This window comes from Nanorana parkeri, unplaced genomic scaffold, assembly GCF_000935625.1.
Source record: "Nanorana parkeri isolate BGI_ZX_2015 unplaced genomic scaffold, ASM93562v1 scaffold18, whole genome shotgun sequence".
Classification (NCBI taxonomy): Eukaryota; Metazoa; Chordata; class Amphibia; order Anura; family Dicroglossidae; genus Nanorana; species Nanorana parkeri.
Genome location: NW_017306286.1, coordinates 1,267,200 through 1,285,206, shown reverse-complemented (window position 1 = coordinate 1,285,206; position 18,007 = coordinate 1,267,200). Strand labels below are relative to the sequence as shown.

Sequence of the window (18,007 nt, the reverse complement as noted above, 5' to 3'; positions counted from 1 at the left end):
TTAGTCCATGTTCACACCTGGGCCTTTTGTAGCTCAAGTCTCTGAGCTACAAAACACTGAGCACAAGGAATCCAATTGTCTTCTATGGCCCCTGTTCACACAAATGTGAACAAACACGCAATGAAACTGACACAAAAATGCTTTTTAGAAAGCATGTAAAAACATCTCAAACACTGACGCTTGGGTGTGAATGGAGCTAAATGCTGATGTCGACACTGACCCTAATGCTAACACCAACACTAACCTAGATCAAGCTCGGATCTAACTATTTGACCTTTCTTTTCCACAGATTTTTCACCAGTCTCCTTCAAGGACAGCTATGTAAGAGATGATTGGTTCCACTAACTACAGGAAACACAGACACTTTAAATTCCCCTTCCCACACCCCTTGGCCCTATGTTTTGTTTGCGTTTCCTACTATCAGGAACTCAGTGTAATGTTTGTTCTTTTCAATTGATTGGATGTCTGGTAGCACACGCAGTTCCTCCATGGGACCTCTCTAAAGTTTCAAGGGGCCTAACTCTCTTTTTTCCTTTAGATCCCCTGCAAAAAACGACTTTAAAATGTCTGGCTCTCAAGACTTCCTTCCTCCTAGCTATAACTTCAGCTAAGAGGATAGGTGAAATACAAGCTTTGTCAATTAAGGAGCCTTATTTAACAATGCTGCCTGATAGAATAATACGAGTTTCACTCATTACATTGCTTTTATACATTAATGGCTCATGTTCAAAGACAAGTAATTTAATAGTCCTGGAATAGGTGAATAAAATGCATGCTCACCTGATTGTTGTGGTCAATGGCTCAATTTCTGGTAAGGATGATAAGGATGGAGTCTGAGAACTACTACTGGTGAGACTGCTCTTTTTGACATTTTTAAAGGAGCCAGCAGCAAACTCATCATCAGAAGAATTGTCCTCCGAGGACCCCAATATAAAGCGTGACAAGGGAGGTCTCTTCATCTTTGTATCCCTGGGCTCTGAAAGACTTCCTTTCGAGGGCCCAAATTGTAATTGTTTGGGTTCTAGATCAATAGAGGATGAATTAACTAAGGGTACTGTTATGTTCCCAAGTTGTGACTGAGCTGAAGAACTGGTTCCTGCTTCTCCAAGACATTCTTCTAATGTGGAAGGACCAGCAGTCTCTTCTTGCTGTAGATGTTCTGTGTGACCACTGTCTGGCTCCATGGTGGCTCCACTGGTACACAAAGAAGGCTTGTACCTCTTGCACTTTACGCTGCCTCTAGCTTTCCAAATAAACCATAACGCAACCAAAAAGGAAGAGAAAACCCACACCACCATTCAGACACCTAGAGAAAAAACAAATATATATAAGTATTTTATGATCAATGACAAAATGTTATATCTCCAAGTCTTTCTTATATATTGGGCAACTGGTGGCGAGTAACTCTTAAAGCAGGGCTAGTAGCTCAGGACTTGAAATTTTGACCCCTGTAGTAGATAATGTGCTAAATGAATAACAGGGTCCAAGAGATCGTTGTTCCCTCTTAAATACATAAAGTAGTTATTTTGTAAGGTTTCTTTTTCAATTTAGAGGTTATTAAAGCAAAACTGTCACCAAAACTAAAAGTTCCCCATTGCTACGTGGGCTCCGAGCTGGACATCCTGGGTCTAACCAGGGTCTCTTCCATTCTTTTTGTTCCTTGTCATATTGTTTCCCTCTTTGTCGCTCTGTTTCGTGTTGTATGTTTTGTCTGTCTTTGTGTGTCCTTCAGGGATGGACCCGATTGGCACTGGCCCCTCATATCGATAGGCGGGGCCATGTGGTCTACCCTGATATGATGTCTCCTTTTTGGTTTTATAGTCACAAAATGTCTTAAGGGTTTGGGGGAGAGAGAACGACCTAATCTGATGCGGGTAGTAGTATATTTTGAGATTGGGGTACCTGCTGGGCCCATTGGGCCCATTTCAATTTTCTTGCTTTCTCACCTGCTGTCAGGTCTGTTGACTTTGTATGCGAGGCCGTGTGACCTCTATATTGTTCTTTTGCTTTCTGTACCCCACCCTTTTGTTTATAAATAAAGAACTAAGGAAAAAACAAACTAAAAGTTCCTCTAAAAGATGTACCTGTAAAGCAGACAGTATACTTACCTCTCCTGCTTCCTGCGTCACCAAATGGCGCTCCATAAAAAGAGGAATGGCTGCGTTATGTTTCTTCTGAAACTGACACCTCCTGCAGTGTCAGTTTTAGTGCGCCCCCCCAGCACTCACTGGTTCTTTCTGTTGACCCCTACATCACTACAGAACGTAGTCGTGACATAGGGGTCCGTGGGACGAACCAGTGAGCACTGTGGGGGACACAGGAGAAAGATATTCCTGGAAGTGTCGGTTTTAGAAGATACTTCAACCTTTGATTCTACTTCAGTGGAGCAGCAGCAGAAGAGGCAAGTATGTATATAGTATACACTGCCATCAAAAAAAAAAAAAAGTCACCACCTGGATTTTGCTTAGCAAATAGGTCAGAGCCTTCCATTGGATAATACAGTAGGTCTAGGTTCAGCAACGTTATGTCCCCAAAAAATGAGGTCAGGTGCCTACTTGAATATACTGAATGACCAGGTTTTTCCATCAATGCATTTTTTCTTCCCTGATGGGCATGTTCCAAGATGACAATGCCAGGATTCATCGGGCTCAAATTGTGAAAGAGTGGCACAGGGAGCATTAGATCTTTTTCAACCATGGATTGGTCACCACAGAGTCCAGACCTTAACCCCATTGAGAATCTTTCTGGAGAAGACTTTACACAGTGGTCCAACTTTCTCCTATCATCACTACAAGATCTTGGTGAAAAATGAATGCAACTCTGAAGGGAAATAAATGTTGTGACATTGCATAGGCTTATGGAAACGATGCCACAGCGAATGCATTCCCTAATCAAAGCTAAAGGCGGTCCAACAAAATATAAAAAACGGGATATAACCGAATTGAAATCAATAGGGCTGTGTGACAACCACTGTGCGCAATCGGTCCCGGGATCGCCCAGGTGTGAACCTGGCCTTATAGCCTGCTCATCTATGAATCAACAAGATGCTAAAAAAAACACACAGAAAAGGATACTAACAATTAGGGTTGCACAGATACCAAGTACAGTACTCGGTACAAGTACGAATACATGTACCGATACTTTTGACTAGACTAGAGAAAAATTTAAAAATTATGAGGCAGCTGCCATTTGTAAGGAGCGCACGGAGCTCCTGGGATTTGTACATCTCTGTTTTAATGTACGATTTTGTTTTTATAAATATAAATAAAGGGATGCACAGATACAGGTGAAACTCGAAAAATTAGAATATCGTGCAAAAGTTCATTTATTTCACTAATGCAACTTAGCCGTCTACCAGGAGATTTTGGAGCACTTCATGCTTTCTTCCGCAGACGAGCTCTATGGGGATGCTGACTTCATTTTCCAGCAGGACTTGGCACCTGCCCACACTACCAAAAATGTTCTGAGATTGTGGATCTGGGTTTTCATGAGTTGTAAGCCATAATCATCACAATTATGACAAATCACGGCTTGAATTATCTTGCTTTGCATGTAATGAGTCTATCTCATATATTAGTTTCACCTTTTAAGTTGCATTAGTGAAATAAATGAACTTTTGCACGATATTCTAATTTTTCGAGTTTCACCTGTACTAGTTTTGCGAGTACGAGTACTGGTACTTGCCGAGTACTTACAAGTACTGATACATTTTTGTTTATTGTCATGTGACAGTTTTTCTAAAACAATAGCGACTAATGATTTCAGGACAGTGGTGGTGCGCCAGAGCCAGGTCCCAGCTGCAACCGCTGCAACCCTGGGAGTTCTCATGAAAATGGCAAGTATCGGCACTGGTACTCGAAAATTATCTGTGCATCCCTACTAACATATTAAGGCACAGTTGCTGTCTAATGAATGTTTGTATTGGCAATATATATAAATTAATGTTGAGTTTACCTATTCAGTAATTACAAAATAACTGCTACACCATACCATACATATAGATATAGAGTAACACTGATATCAGACACTAGTCTTGAGAATATTCCAATCGAAAATGACAAGCATAAAAGAGATTATAAAAATTAATAATTATAATAATAACAAGTAAATAGGGGCTGTAAAAATTATAAGGACTTGTAAAACAGCTCATAACTAAAGAGGATGGAGAGTAAAAAAAAGTCTGACAGATGTATTTCAGCCCAATTTCTACTGGCTGGGTGGCCAGGCACAAAAAGCAGCAACGCAGTTTCGGAGAGTGAATTGAATCTCAAGCCTGGCACTTTGAGAGTATTTTCTTTTTAAAGGAGAACTATGAGGTGAGTGCTTTTCACTCACCTCAGAGTTCTAGCAGACCTGTGGCAATGAGACTGTCACAGGTCGGCTCAGTAGATCGGGAAGTGAGCGAACACATACCGGCGTTCGCTCACTTCTCGAACCTGTCACGGCTCTCTGCCGTGACAGGGGAGGGACTGGATTCTCCCCTCTCCGATCCGCCAGCGCTGACTGGCGGAACGGACAGGGGAGGGTACAGCTGGCTCTGCCTCTAGATAGGCAGAGCCAGCTGTCAGTCACGCAGCTGGGCGGATCCAGACATCTGACTAGCTTTCTAAATACACAAAACATTCTGACCTAAGAAAGCTAGTCGGATGACCAGCAAAATGATTTCAAGAATAATACAGTGATTCCTGTTGCCTTGCCTTTTTTTGCAGATACATCTTATAAAAAGGCTTGTTTTTTTCGAAAAGAGTCTTTGTTTGATCGTAGTATATGTAATGAAAAATTGGGGTTTTGCATAAATCTGTGCACAGTGCATTTGTTGTATAACACGTGTGTCTGTGGACATTGTGCAGAAACTACCAGTTGTTGGTTGTAGTTATACTGGGCTAACTAGGGGCAGAGTTTCTCCGCAACCTTCTCTAGGTTTGTGGCCTTGAGTGTGCAAGGAGAACTGCAGACAGTGTAGCCAGGAGCAGACGTGTTCAGAGGAGCTGAGAGAGAGTGATTTTATATATATACATTGTGTATACATAAATACACAGTGTGTGTGTATATGTATGTATGTGTGTATATATATTAGGGATGCACCGATACTAGTATCGGTATCGTTGCCTATACTGAATATTTGGGCGAGTATTCTAACTTGCACAAATGCTTCGATACTTTCCCCGGTCAGAGGAAGGGGAACATGGAGCCATCTTGCAGTGTGATCAGAAAGCTGAACGGTGAGTAATGACCCGCCTCCTGATTGGCTGGGAAGCTGGCCGAACAGCCGGCTCGATGCTGTTATGCAACTTTGGCTGGGAAACCGGCTTTTCAGCCAATCAGCATCAACCTGGCTTCCTGGCCAATTAGGATCAAATTGCCCGGGATGCTGGCTCCATGCCAGCGGGAGCACCGGTATCGGTACTCGGTATCGACGAGTACCGAAAGCAAAGTACCAGTACTCGTACTCGATACCGAAAAACCGGTATTGGTGCATCCCTCATATATATATATATATATATATAACTTTTGCACGATATTCTAATTTTTCGAGTTTCGCCTGTATATATATAGTAGGAACAGCTCTAGCCAAGATTGCAGGTACAATGATGTGGCTACTGCAGACTATTTCTCCTGTCGTTTTCCAAACCGAGGTACAGGCATTCAATAACCTGGATGGTAGGAAGTGTCAATGGCCGACAAGTGCAATGACATCGCCACACTTGTATTCCATTGAGAACTACAAGTCCCTTTGCTGCGATGGCAGATGTGACTTGTATTTTCTCCATTTACAGATCCTGTCAAATGATCTGGGGATGGATGACATGGCTGTGTGGGTGAAGCTACACACAGCCGTCCTGAATTCAAATTTGTAAACAAGCCTGCATGGAGAAAAACTCAGATAGGTGGGGGGGCTTGTAATCCGAACATGTTCATCATAGAATTAGAAAAATGTGCCAATCTTGGGGGAAAAATGGTATGAATCTTGTGTGAAATATTTATCAATAAATACGTTTATAAATAAACCCCATAGTGTTGTTTATTTATTTATCAATTGATTGATTGATTGATTCATTTTTTTACAAGCAAACTGTCAAATCTTAGGGTTTGAAGTCACAGCAAAAAAGGTCTTTATTTCTTTTGTTCCCTTAAAAAAAAAATGCAGGTTTTAGTACATTGAGTGTGTGAATAGAGATTGAGCTCCTGCAACTAAGATAACAAAGGTTTTTTTTTTTCACCAAAACAAACATCTATTTCATTTCTAGATTGCAAGCAAGCCTTCAGGGGCAGGGCCCTCCTTATCATCTTGTCTTGAATTGTATTGTGATTGTATTGTCTTCATTATATTGTAAAGCCCTGCGCAAACTGTTGGCGCCATACAAATCCTGAAGAAGAATATTTTTTTTCTTATATAGAAAGGAAGGTTTCAGTACACTAACTGAGGATATAGATAGCCAGCTGCTGGTACTAAAACAGGTTTTTTTGTCTTTTATTTGTTGTTATTTCTTTATGCTCAATGAGTCCTTATTAAGTTGAGCAATACAACGTACGTGACTGTTTGGTATTGCAAGGAGCTCATTGTGCAAATATCAGTGGTGCGACATTACAATTGGTGCAGATTACAACATTGGTACTCGTGTTACATATAAACAATGATTTGCAATGCATGTTCCTGTTGAATTCAACATGTGAGTCACATAATAGGGAAATCCCTATTGAAAAGATTGCATATATTATGGGTGCACAGAATAAGAACATTAGGTGGTGCAGGACTCCTCATAAAGTATGGTCACTGCAACATAATAGATCATTTGTCACAATTTACAACTTTTTTTGTGACAATTTTTTACATAATTTTCCTTTCGCAATTTCTCACCCAGCGCCATCAAATGTTTATCGGGCTCCTTGTATTAAAGTATATCCGATGCCAAAGACAAAGCCTTTTACTACTGAGTTATTGTTCTGTCTTTTCCTAGATACCACCATTTTCTGGTAAATAAGAATAGAGGAAAAAGAAATATAAACATAAGCAGAGGAACATGAACAAGGCCAGGTCAGTGCAAAGAACATGGCACAACGAACATAGACTAGAATATTTTTCATGACAAAATACAATACATGGGATTGATAAACTGTAAGGCTAGATTCACACCTAGGCGATACAGATGCCGAGCCGTTTTTGACTGTTCATTGACTGTTCATTGTAAACAGCACGGTTGTTGCATGTTTTTCAATGCATAAAGATGTCTATGGGACCCAAACCGCGCAACAACCGCCCGAAAATAGCTCCTGCACCTTTTCACATGACAGGCGATTTCGGTCGCGTGACAAACTGCGATATCATGCGACTCAAAATGAGCGATAAATCACCTAGGTGTGCACCAGCCCTAAGACCCCATTCACACTGAGCTACATCAAAAAAAGCTGAGCAACATTGAGCTACAGTGCACATTTTGTCACGTACATATCGCTACTTTTGGCATGGACTTCGTAGCTGCTACATTGGCTGTATCCAATCAAAAACGGTCTGGATGTGACATAATTCCTCTTCCTCTTTCCTGCTTATGTTCCTGCTTATATTTCTGTGCAAAAGTGACACTTCTGTAGCGCGGCATTGAGCTACACCATTGAAGCCTATTGGGCCAAATCGCGTGAAAAATAGGCCATGTTCAAGCGAAAAGCTACAGGAGGCATTGACCTGCGAGATTTGAACACCTCCATTGAAATGCATTGGACGAGCTACATTGAGCTGATGTTTGAGCGATTTTTTTAGCTGAAATCGCGCTACAAATCACTCAGTGTGAATGGGTCTTAAGGACAATTTTTGTAAAACAAACAGCTTTTTTTCCTAAATAAGTGTAGTTGATTATGAGCCTAGCAGCGTGAAGCATGTAGGGCCCAGGACAGGAGGAAGAGGTCCCGGGAATGACATTCGCGGTTACCGGGATAATAAATATCCTGGTAATCAGCGGTCACCAGGAGCCCCTTCCTCCTGTCCTGGGCTCCCTCCAAGTGGCGGAACTCCAGGGCCCGGTCGCGACCTCTGCAACCCTGGTAGTTCCGCCACTGATACCTACACCTTGGTTTGTAGCGAATACTAACAAATTCCATTCTGCTCTTCTTAACCTTAGTCAACACTAACAGCACAGATGTCCCTCTCGAAGCATTGACGTGGCCGCCTTCTAAACTTCTAATTTAAATACACTGCGGGTGCTCTGATTGATGAAGCACTGCTGAGAATTGACCAGAACCCAAGTTCAGGGCCTCTTCTGTGAACTTTGAGGATTAATTGCTCCACTGTACCTGCAGCTACAGAGGTCAGTGGTGGCTTGTTTTGAATATCAGTTATTGTTTGTTAAGAATATGCAAAGGTAAGTTCACTTTAAGTGAATGGAGAAAGTTTAAAGCTGTGTCAGGCTCAGAACAGCATTCACTACAAGCCAGTGCAGAGTTTAAAAAAAAAAAAAAAAGGTTTGCTGTTCACCTTGGGTCAATGGCATTTTAGTAAGTGAAGATGGTAGCTAAACTTACCAAGTGCACTTTATGAAGGCGATGGATAGTGTGGCCTTCATTTTGACCTAGAAGAAGTAACCATTTGAGCGCTGGAGAGTATGTATATAGATGTAAAAAACTGGTGTTTACCAGAAGCTTTCGGGGGGGCCTCTTGGACTATAGGAAAACTGTACCAAGGAAAAAAGGAGGCTGCCGCTATGCTCCTATGCTTCTGATAATGATAGCTGCCTGGATGTTTTGCTGAAACAAAGGCTTTAGTACTTTGAGTCACCTGAAACATACAGTATATGTAGATGAGGAATTTTGTCTTTACTCTGACATTCCTGATCTGCATGCCTGTTTCCAGTACAAAGAAAGTCATTGGATCAGCATGATGGCCAGACAAGTAGCCTTGGTATATCTCTCTGTACAGGGTTTCTGTAACTCAACTGTCCAATTCAATTCTGATAAAACCACCACATTTTGGTTCTTTTAAACTGTGTATTGGTCTGAATGCCAATCCAGACTTCAATCAGCAGAAAATATGAAAATGTGCACAGTATACAGTAAACATAAAAGAAGCTCAAAAATCAATATTACAAGGGCACAACTCACAAGCTACTGATGATCTAACACAGCCAATAGAATCAAAGATTGCATCCAGACAGATGAAGAAATACTGAATTGCACAAACCCTTACCTTATGACCTGTCATACCAGTTATCTACTATCATAAGTAGAAAATGAGATAATGAACCAAATCAAACTGCAGACTGAACACATACAGCAATTCACTGTTTGTTACAGGTCACGTATGCCATTTAGAAAAATATACACATATGTACAAGTATAGCTCGTCCTGCGCAGCAAACAATAGTGAACATGTAATTATAAAATTATAGCCGCTTCCATGTTGAACTGCTCTTAAAGGTGCAGACGCTGGGGTTGTCTTCCTGGTCCTGGCTTCACTATATAAAGACCTTGAACAAGTATGGAGCCAATGAAGTATAAAGTACATCTAAACTCTGGATGATATTAGTTTACTAAAATCAATGTGTTACATAAACAATGACCATTTTAGTTTTATAAAATACCGTTTCTTCTTTTTTTTCCCAATCCTTTTTTGTAGCTCAGTGTTGCTGCTCTGCTCCTTCCTTTGTCAGCCATTTCCTATCTATGTACATCAGCTGTAGATCATTGCTTTGGACTGTTTTCCTAAAGTTGACAACATTGGACAATGCCTGTGCAATGCTGTAGTCTCCACAAGGCAACAGGTTGACCATGCAGGAGTCCAGTTGGAAAACAAATAAGACACCATAACAGGGCGTGCCTGAACAAGGACCTTTATGGCAGGTTATGGCAGGATCTTCAGATATTCTTTTAATTTGCAGATTTAAGTGAACGGAAAACACATTTCCAAACTACGTTAGCATGCTAATGTGTATGTAAACGCTAACAATAAATGTCTCTTAATTGGTCACTTTTGGTCTGTTATACCAGCATGGCAGCATTTTGTTATATCTGGTTGATAAGATCAGAAAAATACCTGTTGATGTTTTTCCGTAATCCTATGCTGTCTGCTTGTGCTGTTATCAGTTACATTGTTCTCAGCTTTTTGAGGACTACAGATCCTTGCCACTGAAGAAGAGGAGAGGGTGGGGATCTGTAGTCCTACCTTGTTTCTGTTACTCCTAGGAGAAAAAAGGAAAACATGCCCGAAAAAAGAAAGCTAATGCAACCAGTACTTGTAAGTACTGGTAAGCTGTAATATATTACAATTTAGTTTTTGGGTTGAAATACACTTTGAAATTATGTTCTGCACACTTGTTATAGGTTAGTGATTCACTAGTTATTGAAGACAGGATCAGGATAACAGCCATGAAGCTCACATGAAGCTCACACGAACATGCCACACACCCGCCGACAATTGTACGATTCTCGGCGGGTTTTCGAACATGTTCCTAAGATAAAAGTCGTGCGACCGTACAGTAGAAACGGTCGCACGCCTTCCACACACCTTGCGATTATCGTACGATTATCGCAAGGTATTTGGGCACCTTAAGAGTGCAGGAATTCAAAAGCTGGGTTCTAGGTAGGACATTATACTCAAGTCTGACGTTTTTAACAGGATTATTCACAAAAGGGCGAAGAGTTTGGAGAAGGCAGGAGAAGTGAACAATCTAGGCTAAAATAGCTGATTTGGAAAAATTCCCCAATTCAGCTCACTTTCCAGTTCCAGTTAGTTTCAGGAACTGTTCAAAAAAGTTAAAGCTTACATAAGGACCAGAACAGCATAGTAAATGTGCGGATGTAGGATCTGTAACCCAGTAACACTGGTCTTTCCAGCCTACCTTAGTGCATTGTCATAGTTAGGAAATCTCAAAGCAGGTAATTGGGATACCACTTATGATTGCAGAGATGTTCAAAAAGACAACTAACAGGACAGGTCAGCTGTGTTTTTGCATCATTTTGTGTCCAAGGGAGGAGATAAAATACTGGTTATACAGGAACATTTTCTGGAAAGCCTTTTGCTACCCACATGTAATAATTAAGTACCTCAATGTCCACAGAGTAATACTCTGTACATCAGCACATTATTAGTTCTATGAATGCCCTCAAGCATGTAAGGACAGAAGGCACAAATGATAATAGAACTCTCCGATATTTTGTGCTGGTGGGTGAGAACTCTGATTATTTATTGCAGGTATTTATATACACCTTAGCATTTGACTTATTACGCAGCACTTTACATATTTGCACATTCACATCAGTCCCTGCCATCAAACAGCTTACAGTCTAAGGCCCCTATCTCACATGCATACATACAGGGCCAATTTAGACAGGACCTTCCGAGTACCGATATATTTTTTTCCGGTACTCGCCGATACCAAATACCGAGTACCGGAAGTCCCATTCAGGAAGCCAGGCAGCGTGTAATGACTCGCCATCTGGCTTCCTGATTAGCCGGGAAGCCGGGCAGCGTGTAAAGACTCGCCACCCGGCTTTCCGATTAGCAGGGAAGCCGCCCCCATGCACTAGGTGACGAGAAAGCATGGAGCCGGCTTTCTGGCCAATCAGGAAGCCTGGCGCTGTGTAATGACACCGCACCCAGCTTCCTGATTGGCCAAGAAGCCAGCTCCATGCTCCCTCGTCATGAGGTGACGAGGGAGCATGAATCTGGCTTTCCGACCAATCAGAAAGCCGGGTGCCGCATCATTACACGGCGCCTGGCTTCCTGATTGGCCAGCTTCCAACCAATCCCCAAGTGACGAGAGAGCATGGAGCAGGCTTCCCGGACAATCAGGAAGCCGGGCAGCGTGTAATGACGTGCTGCCCGGCTTCCTGATACCGGAAGTATCAGGCTAGGCATCGGAGCATTTGGACGAGTACGAGTAGTCGACCAAATACTCGGCATCAGCACCGATACAGATACTAGTATCGGTATCGATGCATCCCTACTTATAACAGCATTTTTTTTAAAATAGCAAATGTCTTAACTCCAAGGAATTTCAGAATAACTGTAATATGGCCTATAGACATCTAGAATGATAAGTGAGAGCTTCTGTCAGTCTGACGCTCTCGTTATGGCATAGAGGGGTTTGCCAATTTGTTGGAAAGTCTCTGTGTATTATCAGCCAATCATTGTGTACCCGAGCTGCTACCATTAAAGTTGAACTCTGGGCAAAATGGTTCTTAACCCTTGCAGTGAGGCTACCGCAAGGGTTAAGTGTTCATTTTTGTCTAGGTGCTACAAAAAAAAAAGTTATACTCACCTGATCCTCAGAGATGGCTTGCTCCTAGAGCAGTCCCTATAGCCTCTCTCCCCCTCCGCTGCAGCAGTCTAAGCATCACCTTCTATACAGTGTATAGGCAGTGAGGATGCTGAGGGGTATACCATCGCTGCAGCAGAGGAGTAGACAGGCTTCAGGGACTGAAGTAACTGCCAGCTCTGCAGTTCGGGTGAGTTAAATGTTTTTGTTTTTTTAGCACCTAGACACAAATGAGCACTTAACCATTGCGGTGTGGGGGTAGCCAACTGTACGGGTTAAGAAAAATGATGCCCAGAGTTCTGCTGTAAAGTAAATCTATCATGAGTAAAATATGGCAGGTTGCCATTGCTATCGCCTCCTTTAGAAATGCTTAGGTGACGCATGGGTTTCAATGCTTAGAGACTCAGCCCAAAACAAGTATTCGGATCAGAAATGGTGTTGAAAAAATGTAGAAGTCTTTCTCTGTATGCTTATTTTGGGTCAGTGACTGGAAATATTGAAACAAGTGAACCAGTATCACAGCCAGGAAATTGGCATTTTCAGAAATCATCAATGGCAACCTCCTTTTTTTCCTTATGACAGCTTTCCTTTAAAGTGACTATGTGCCCAGACTATGCACACTAAAGTTTTTACATATTCTGAAGAAGCAGTAAAAGAACTTTAACACAAGCCCTCACTCATCTCTGTAGCTACAGGCACTGTTGAGAAATGGAGCTTCAAAATTCACAATATCGATTAACCGATTAATCGAACTTAATAATCGGCCAACTAATCGATTATGAAAATAATCGTTAGCTGCAGCCCTACAATAGATGCACTGAAATCTTAGCTCTTTCATTATTGGTTTCTATTGCACCAAAATCTTCCCAGCCTGCCACTGTAAACATAAACAGCAGGCATTTCTAAGGTGCTGGAAGCTGTATGATCACAACTTACACACCTTTGTTGTGATCCTTCAGAGTGAATTACTTTACTGTACAAGCAGCTAGAGAGAACAGGGAGGCTGTGTTTTACAACTCTTCTACTGCTTGTTAAGAATATCATTTATGTTCATAGTCTGGGCACAGGTACACTTACGTTCACACCATTTCCTGGACCAGAGCTGGTCTGGGAAACGGTGTGAACCTGCCTGCAGTTCCAGTGCATTCCAGACCAGACAAAATGAGACATGAAGTATTTGGTCTTGGTATGGACTGCGCTGGTGTGAACAGAGGCCAGAAATAGCATAGGGATACATTAGGATACATTTTGGGTCCAGAAACAATCTGGTCTGGTCTGCAGATGATCTGGATGTGGTGGGACACAGACCGAATGTTAAAAAGTGGCTTATAACAGATACAGTTTAGAGATATGTCGGAACTACAGATTACAAAGGAAAGCATATAATCCCAATACTCAGCAAATATTGTAAAATGCTACTCAACCTGGCCATGTTAAGTAGGCGTGGCCTTATTTGGACTAGATCTCTGGTAAAGTAAGCTTGTATAAAGCTGGCCATACACCTATAGATTATCTGCAGATTTTCTAGGGTCAGATGGAAAAAGTGCCACAGATTCCTCCATCTGCGCTAAACTGTGTGGCTGTAGGAATCTCCCACTGGGCCAAGCTTCAGTATCTTGCTAGCTGGCCCTCCGCTGGCTCTCAAAATACCTGAGCAATGCCGGCTTCCAAACAGATTGTTCAGGTGTTTTGAGAGCCAGTGGGGCCGACTAGAAAGATACTGAAGCTTGGCCCAGTGGGAGATTCCTTCATCCACACAGTTTAGCGTTGGTGGGGGAATCTATTGCACTTTTTCCATCTGACCATAGAAAGTCTGCAGATAATCTATAGGTGTATGGCCAGCTTAACATATGTAATGAGGTTGCCTTTGCATTATTGAATTAGAGTCACTTACCTGGAATGAAAATGCAGATCAGGAGTTTTCATTTCATTCTAACATACGTGATCTGCATTCTTGTTCCTGGTTAGGGACAGTCTAGCATTTTAAAAAAAGAGTTCAGCAATGGCTGCCCTTGTATTTCTCTTGGTACACGGTTTGATTTAGAAATGCAATGTACTATAATGGTGCATATTGAGTTTATTTTCAGTATGAAGACATTTAGGCACGAGACGGGTGGCAAGGGTGTGGTAAAAAGAGGCTGTCCACCAAAAAAGCATAATAGTAAAGACTGCATGTGCGGTTAGCAGGTGGTGCCACTTGCCAGATGCGACAATTGCAATGAATGGGACTGAGCAGCAACCGGGTGGGTATGCGGTTGCGGCGTGATACTGCAATTAAAAATCCCCTTCGGGATGAAAAAAAACAGCATTCAAGAGGCAGCCTCTTGAACACCGTGCAGCTGCTGCTCTACTGCCCTTTTTGGAGAGGTAGTAAAGTCGGACACCCATCTGAACGGGCCAAATAATGCAAACTAAGTTACAGTGCACCTGTGTGTGTTACTGTGCACTGGGTGCGTTTTGCTGCCGTTCATTTGAACGACACCCCAACGCACCTCCCAGCCGTCGCAAGTTGCAGTGTAGGACTGTGCGTTGTGCTGCGGTGAAAGAAAATCAGTGCATGCATGAATATTGAATTTGTGCTGCATAACACAACAAACCTTTTTTCTTTCCAATTTCTAAATGATATTAGATGAAAAATCACAGGAGGGCAGGTGACAGATTGCAGGTAACGTGAACCCCAGGCAGATAGAAAAGACACAAATGAATGCAGCTAAGAATTCATTCATACATTATTATCTTTTAATGAAAGTAGTGTAAATACCTGAATATGGCTCGCAGTCTCTGTACCGCAGAGCTCAGACTGGGGGAGTGAAGTAGCACAAATAGTCAATCAATTGTGCTGCAGTACAAGGATCATGCTGCCAGGAAGAGAGAGCAGAGTGACATAGAGATGAGCTTAGCAGTCTGCTGCTCCTCTCTTCACTGTTCAGTCACAGGCTGGGGGAGGGACAAGACTTGTAAGTGTTTCTTAACAAGTTTGCTGCCCTTTCAGACAGGACTTGTCTACATGACAGAGCTGTGTAAATCTTAGGACTGGAAATACAAATCCTTTGGCAGGAAAAACAGCTCTCATTTACACTAGCCACATGTGTGAACGTGTGACGCAGTTTGCCGTGTTTGTGATGCGTCAGCATAGGGCAGCCCAATTATTTAAATGCTTTGCCTTATGTGCGACAAACGCAGCAAAGAAGCTCATGCAGCAGTTTGAGCTATATTTTGTTCACACACTGATGTGCGTCTTGCTTGCTGCATTTGGGGTGCCATTAATAAATATTTGTATGTACCGGTATAATCCTACATCTAGCCTTCTATGTATTGCACCTATGTATTCAATTTGCCAGGAGTTCAGCTTTTCATTCCTCCAGTAGGTATACAACAATATTTTCCAATTTTAGCCGTCACATTTTCAGCACGGACGCCAAAAGAATTGTATGGACGGGGAATTGTTATTGTCCTGGTTTTTCTGGCCGCTTTCAATGGAAAGGTCGGGCGGGATGCCGGAAGTACAGGTGCTATGTGTGATATGTCAAGATAGAAGACAAGTAAGGTCGGGGCAGGGTGGTTATAGAAAGCAGACAGGAATCGTTTACATCCAGGCTCTATACTCCAAGCCAAGCTTTCCAAAATACCGGCCTCGGGAATTATGTGTGACAAAGGTCATCTGGCTCTGTGACTGCCTTCATACCATTTCCAGGCACACTCATAAGAAGAGGTCACCATGGACATAACACACAGAGCACTGACACCAGTCCCGTGTCCTACATGACATCTATCCTTCTATCATTATCGTCTTTATATACCTCCAAGTAACAGAAAGTAACTCATTCAAGTCTTCTTTTCTAAATAGGAACATGATCTGTTCTTTGTATGTTCAATCTGTGAAGATTATTATTATACAGGATATATATATATACCGGTAGTGCCAACAGATAACAAATAACATTTCTCCAGGTGTCATTGTATACTGAATGTTAATAAACAATCACTTTCAAACAATTTCCCGAATTTTGTGTTAAAACTCAATATAAAAAAAAAAAAAACAATTCCGATGCTTAACATGAAGAATTCTTTTACTTTCCATGGTGCCTGTTCACATACGAGCGCTGTTACTTATAGCTCACAAAAGTACAGGAACTTCTTTTCGGGTTCAATACGAGCGAATGAAAAATGCCTGTAATGTGTGTTTTTAGTGCGATTTTGCGCCAACAACTGTCTCCTCCTTCTAATAGCTAGCTTTTCATTGGCTAAAGCCAAAAATGCTTAAGTCTGAAAACGCCTAAAAAAACACGCCAAAAAAAAAAGTGTGAATGGGAGCTAAAATGACATCACTGGGGTAAATTCATAAATACCCAGAGCAGAGAGAATCTAGAGCAGTTGCCCATGGCAACCAATCAGCTTCTGGCTTATCACATTTTGAAAGCTTAACTGAACAAGCTGAAGATAGGAGCTGATTGGTTGCCATGGGCAACGGATCAGATTCTGTCAGCTCCAGTTTTTATGAATTCCCTCCAATGTGTTGAGCTCAAAGATGATCTATGTATACTGCAGCCAGTTTTCTAATAGGTAGCTTACATTGTATACAGTGAGGGGAATCTATCAAGACTGGAGCAGACAGAATCTGGAGCAGCTGTGAATGGCAACCAATCAGCTTCTCTCTTTCATTTCCAAAGCTTAACTGAACAAACTGAAGAGAGAAGCTGATTGGTTACAATGGGTAACTTCTCCAGTTTTGATAAATCCCCCCCCCAGTGAGTGTTATCAGTGCAGGCTTTCACAGATCTGACATTGTTATTGTCCTAGCTGCATATACTCATCTCCCAATTCTAGCGACCTGTTTCCATTTGCAAAGTCACCTGTCATCACAATACATGCATATGATCATGTATAACCTAATACAGCATCATCAATAATCAAATCATCAATCAGTCTCCGATGAGTCACCTGAGTGTAGACTCTTCTCAGTACAGAACAGTCACAGTGTAGGTGATGTGCTCTTCTATGTGATCATACTGAACTCACGCCTTCCTCCTCAGTCTAGTGCTGATGACATCTTACCTGGCCATTCCACTACGTCCTTGTTATCATCTGCTCTATACAGTCAGCAGTTGCTGCTTCTGCTCAGGAAGAGTGACAGCGGCATAGCTCTGCCCCACAGCGCCTCCCACCAATCGCAGCGAAGGAGGAGGAGGGAGAGCAGGAACACGTTACTGTGACAACAGGAAGGAACTGGACTGGAGAAGTTTTTTTGGGGCAGACAGCAGAGCGAGATGTGTGCCAGTGTTGTCTCCTTTTATGGAGCCATCTTAATATCTCTGCAACATCTGGACAGGCTTTGACAAAATGGCTTCACTTTTTACCTCAGATCCTATGTTCTCCCCTGCTCTGTAATAGAAGGCTATTTGAAGCTCTGTACAACCTGGCAAGTTAGATAATAACAATAGGTTCAGTAACAGGGTTCATTGGCAAATAGACTGTTCAGTGTACAAGGGTTCCTTCGTCCAATCATGTGCAAGCAAACATACGGGGGTACTAAAACTGGAGCTGCTCCACATAGTAACCAGTCATCTTCTATCTTCATCTTGTATAGTTAAAGTGACATTATAGTCAATGGTAAGGATTTATGAAAACTGGAGTAGACAAAATGTGGGGCAGTTTGCCATAGCACCCAATCAGCTTCTTCTTCAGTTTGTTTAGCTAAGCATTGAAAATGATAGAGAGAAGCTGATTGGTTGCCATGGGCATCTGCTTCTGTCTTGATACAT

At 42.0% G+C, this 18,007-nt stretch overlaps 1 protein-coding gene across 1 annotated transcript in view; it reads right to left on the bottom strand.

Annotated features, from left to right (window-relative positions):
- The window catches only part of ACACB (acetyl-CoA carboxylase beta), a 108,943-nt gene extending 91,570 nt beyond the window's left edge, over positions 1-17,373 (bottom strand). The window contains exons 1-2 of the mRNA XM_018560780.1: positions 17,301-17,373; positions 781-1,306 (exon numbers count right to left, since the gene is read on the bottom strand). Of these exons, the coding sequence (XP_018416282.1) occupies positions 781-1,298 (518 nt within the window). The 5' untranslated portion in view covers positions 1,299-1,306; positions 17,301-17,373. The remainder of the gene's footprint in view (positions 1-780; positions 1,307-17,300) is intronic.
- Positions 17,374-18,007: the final 634 nt, after the last annotated feature.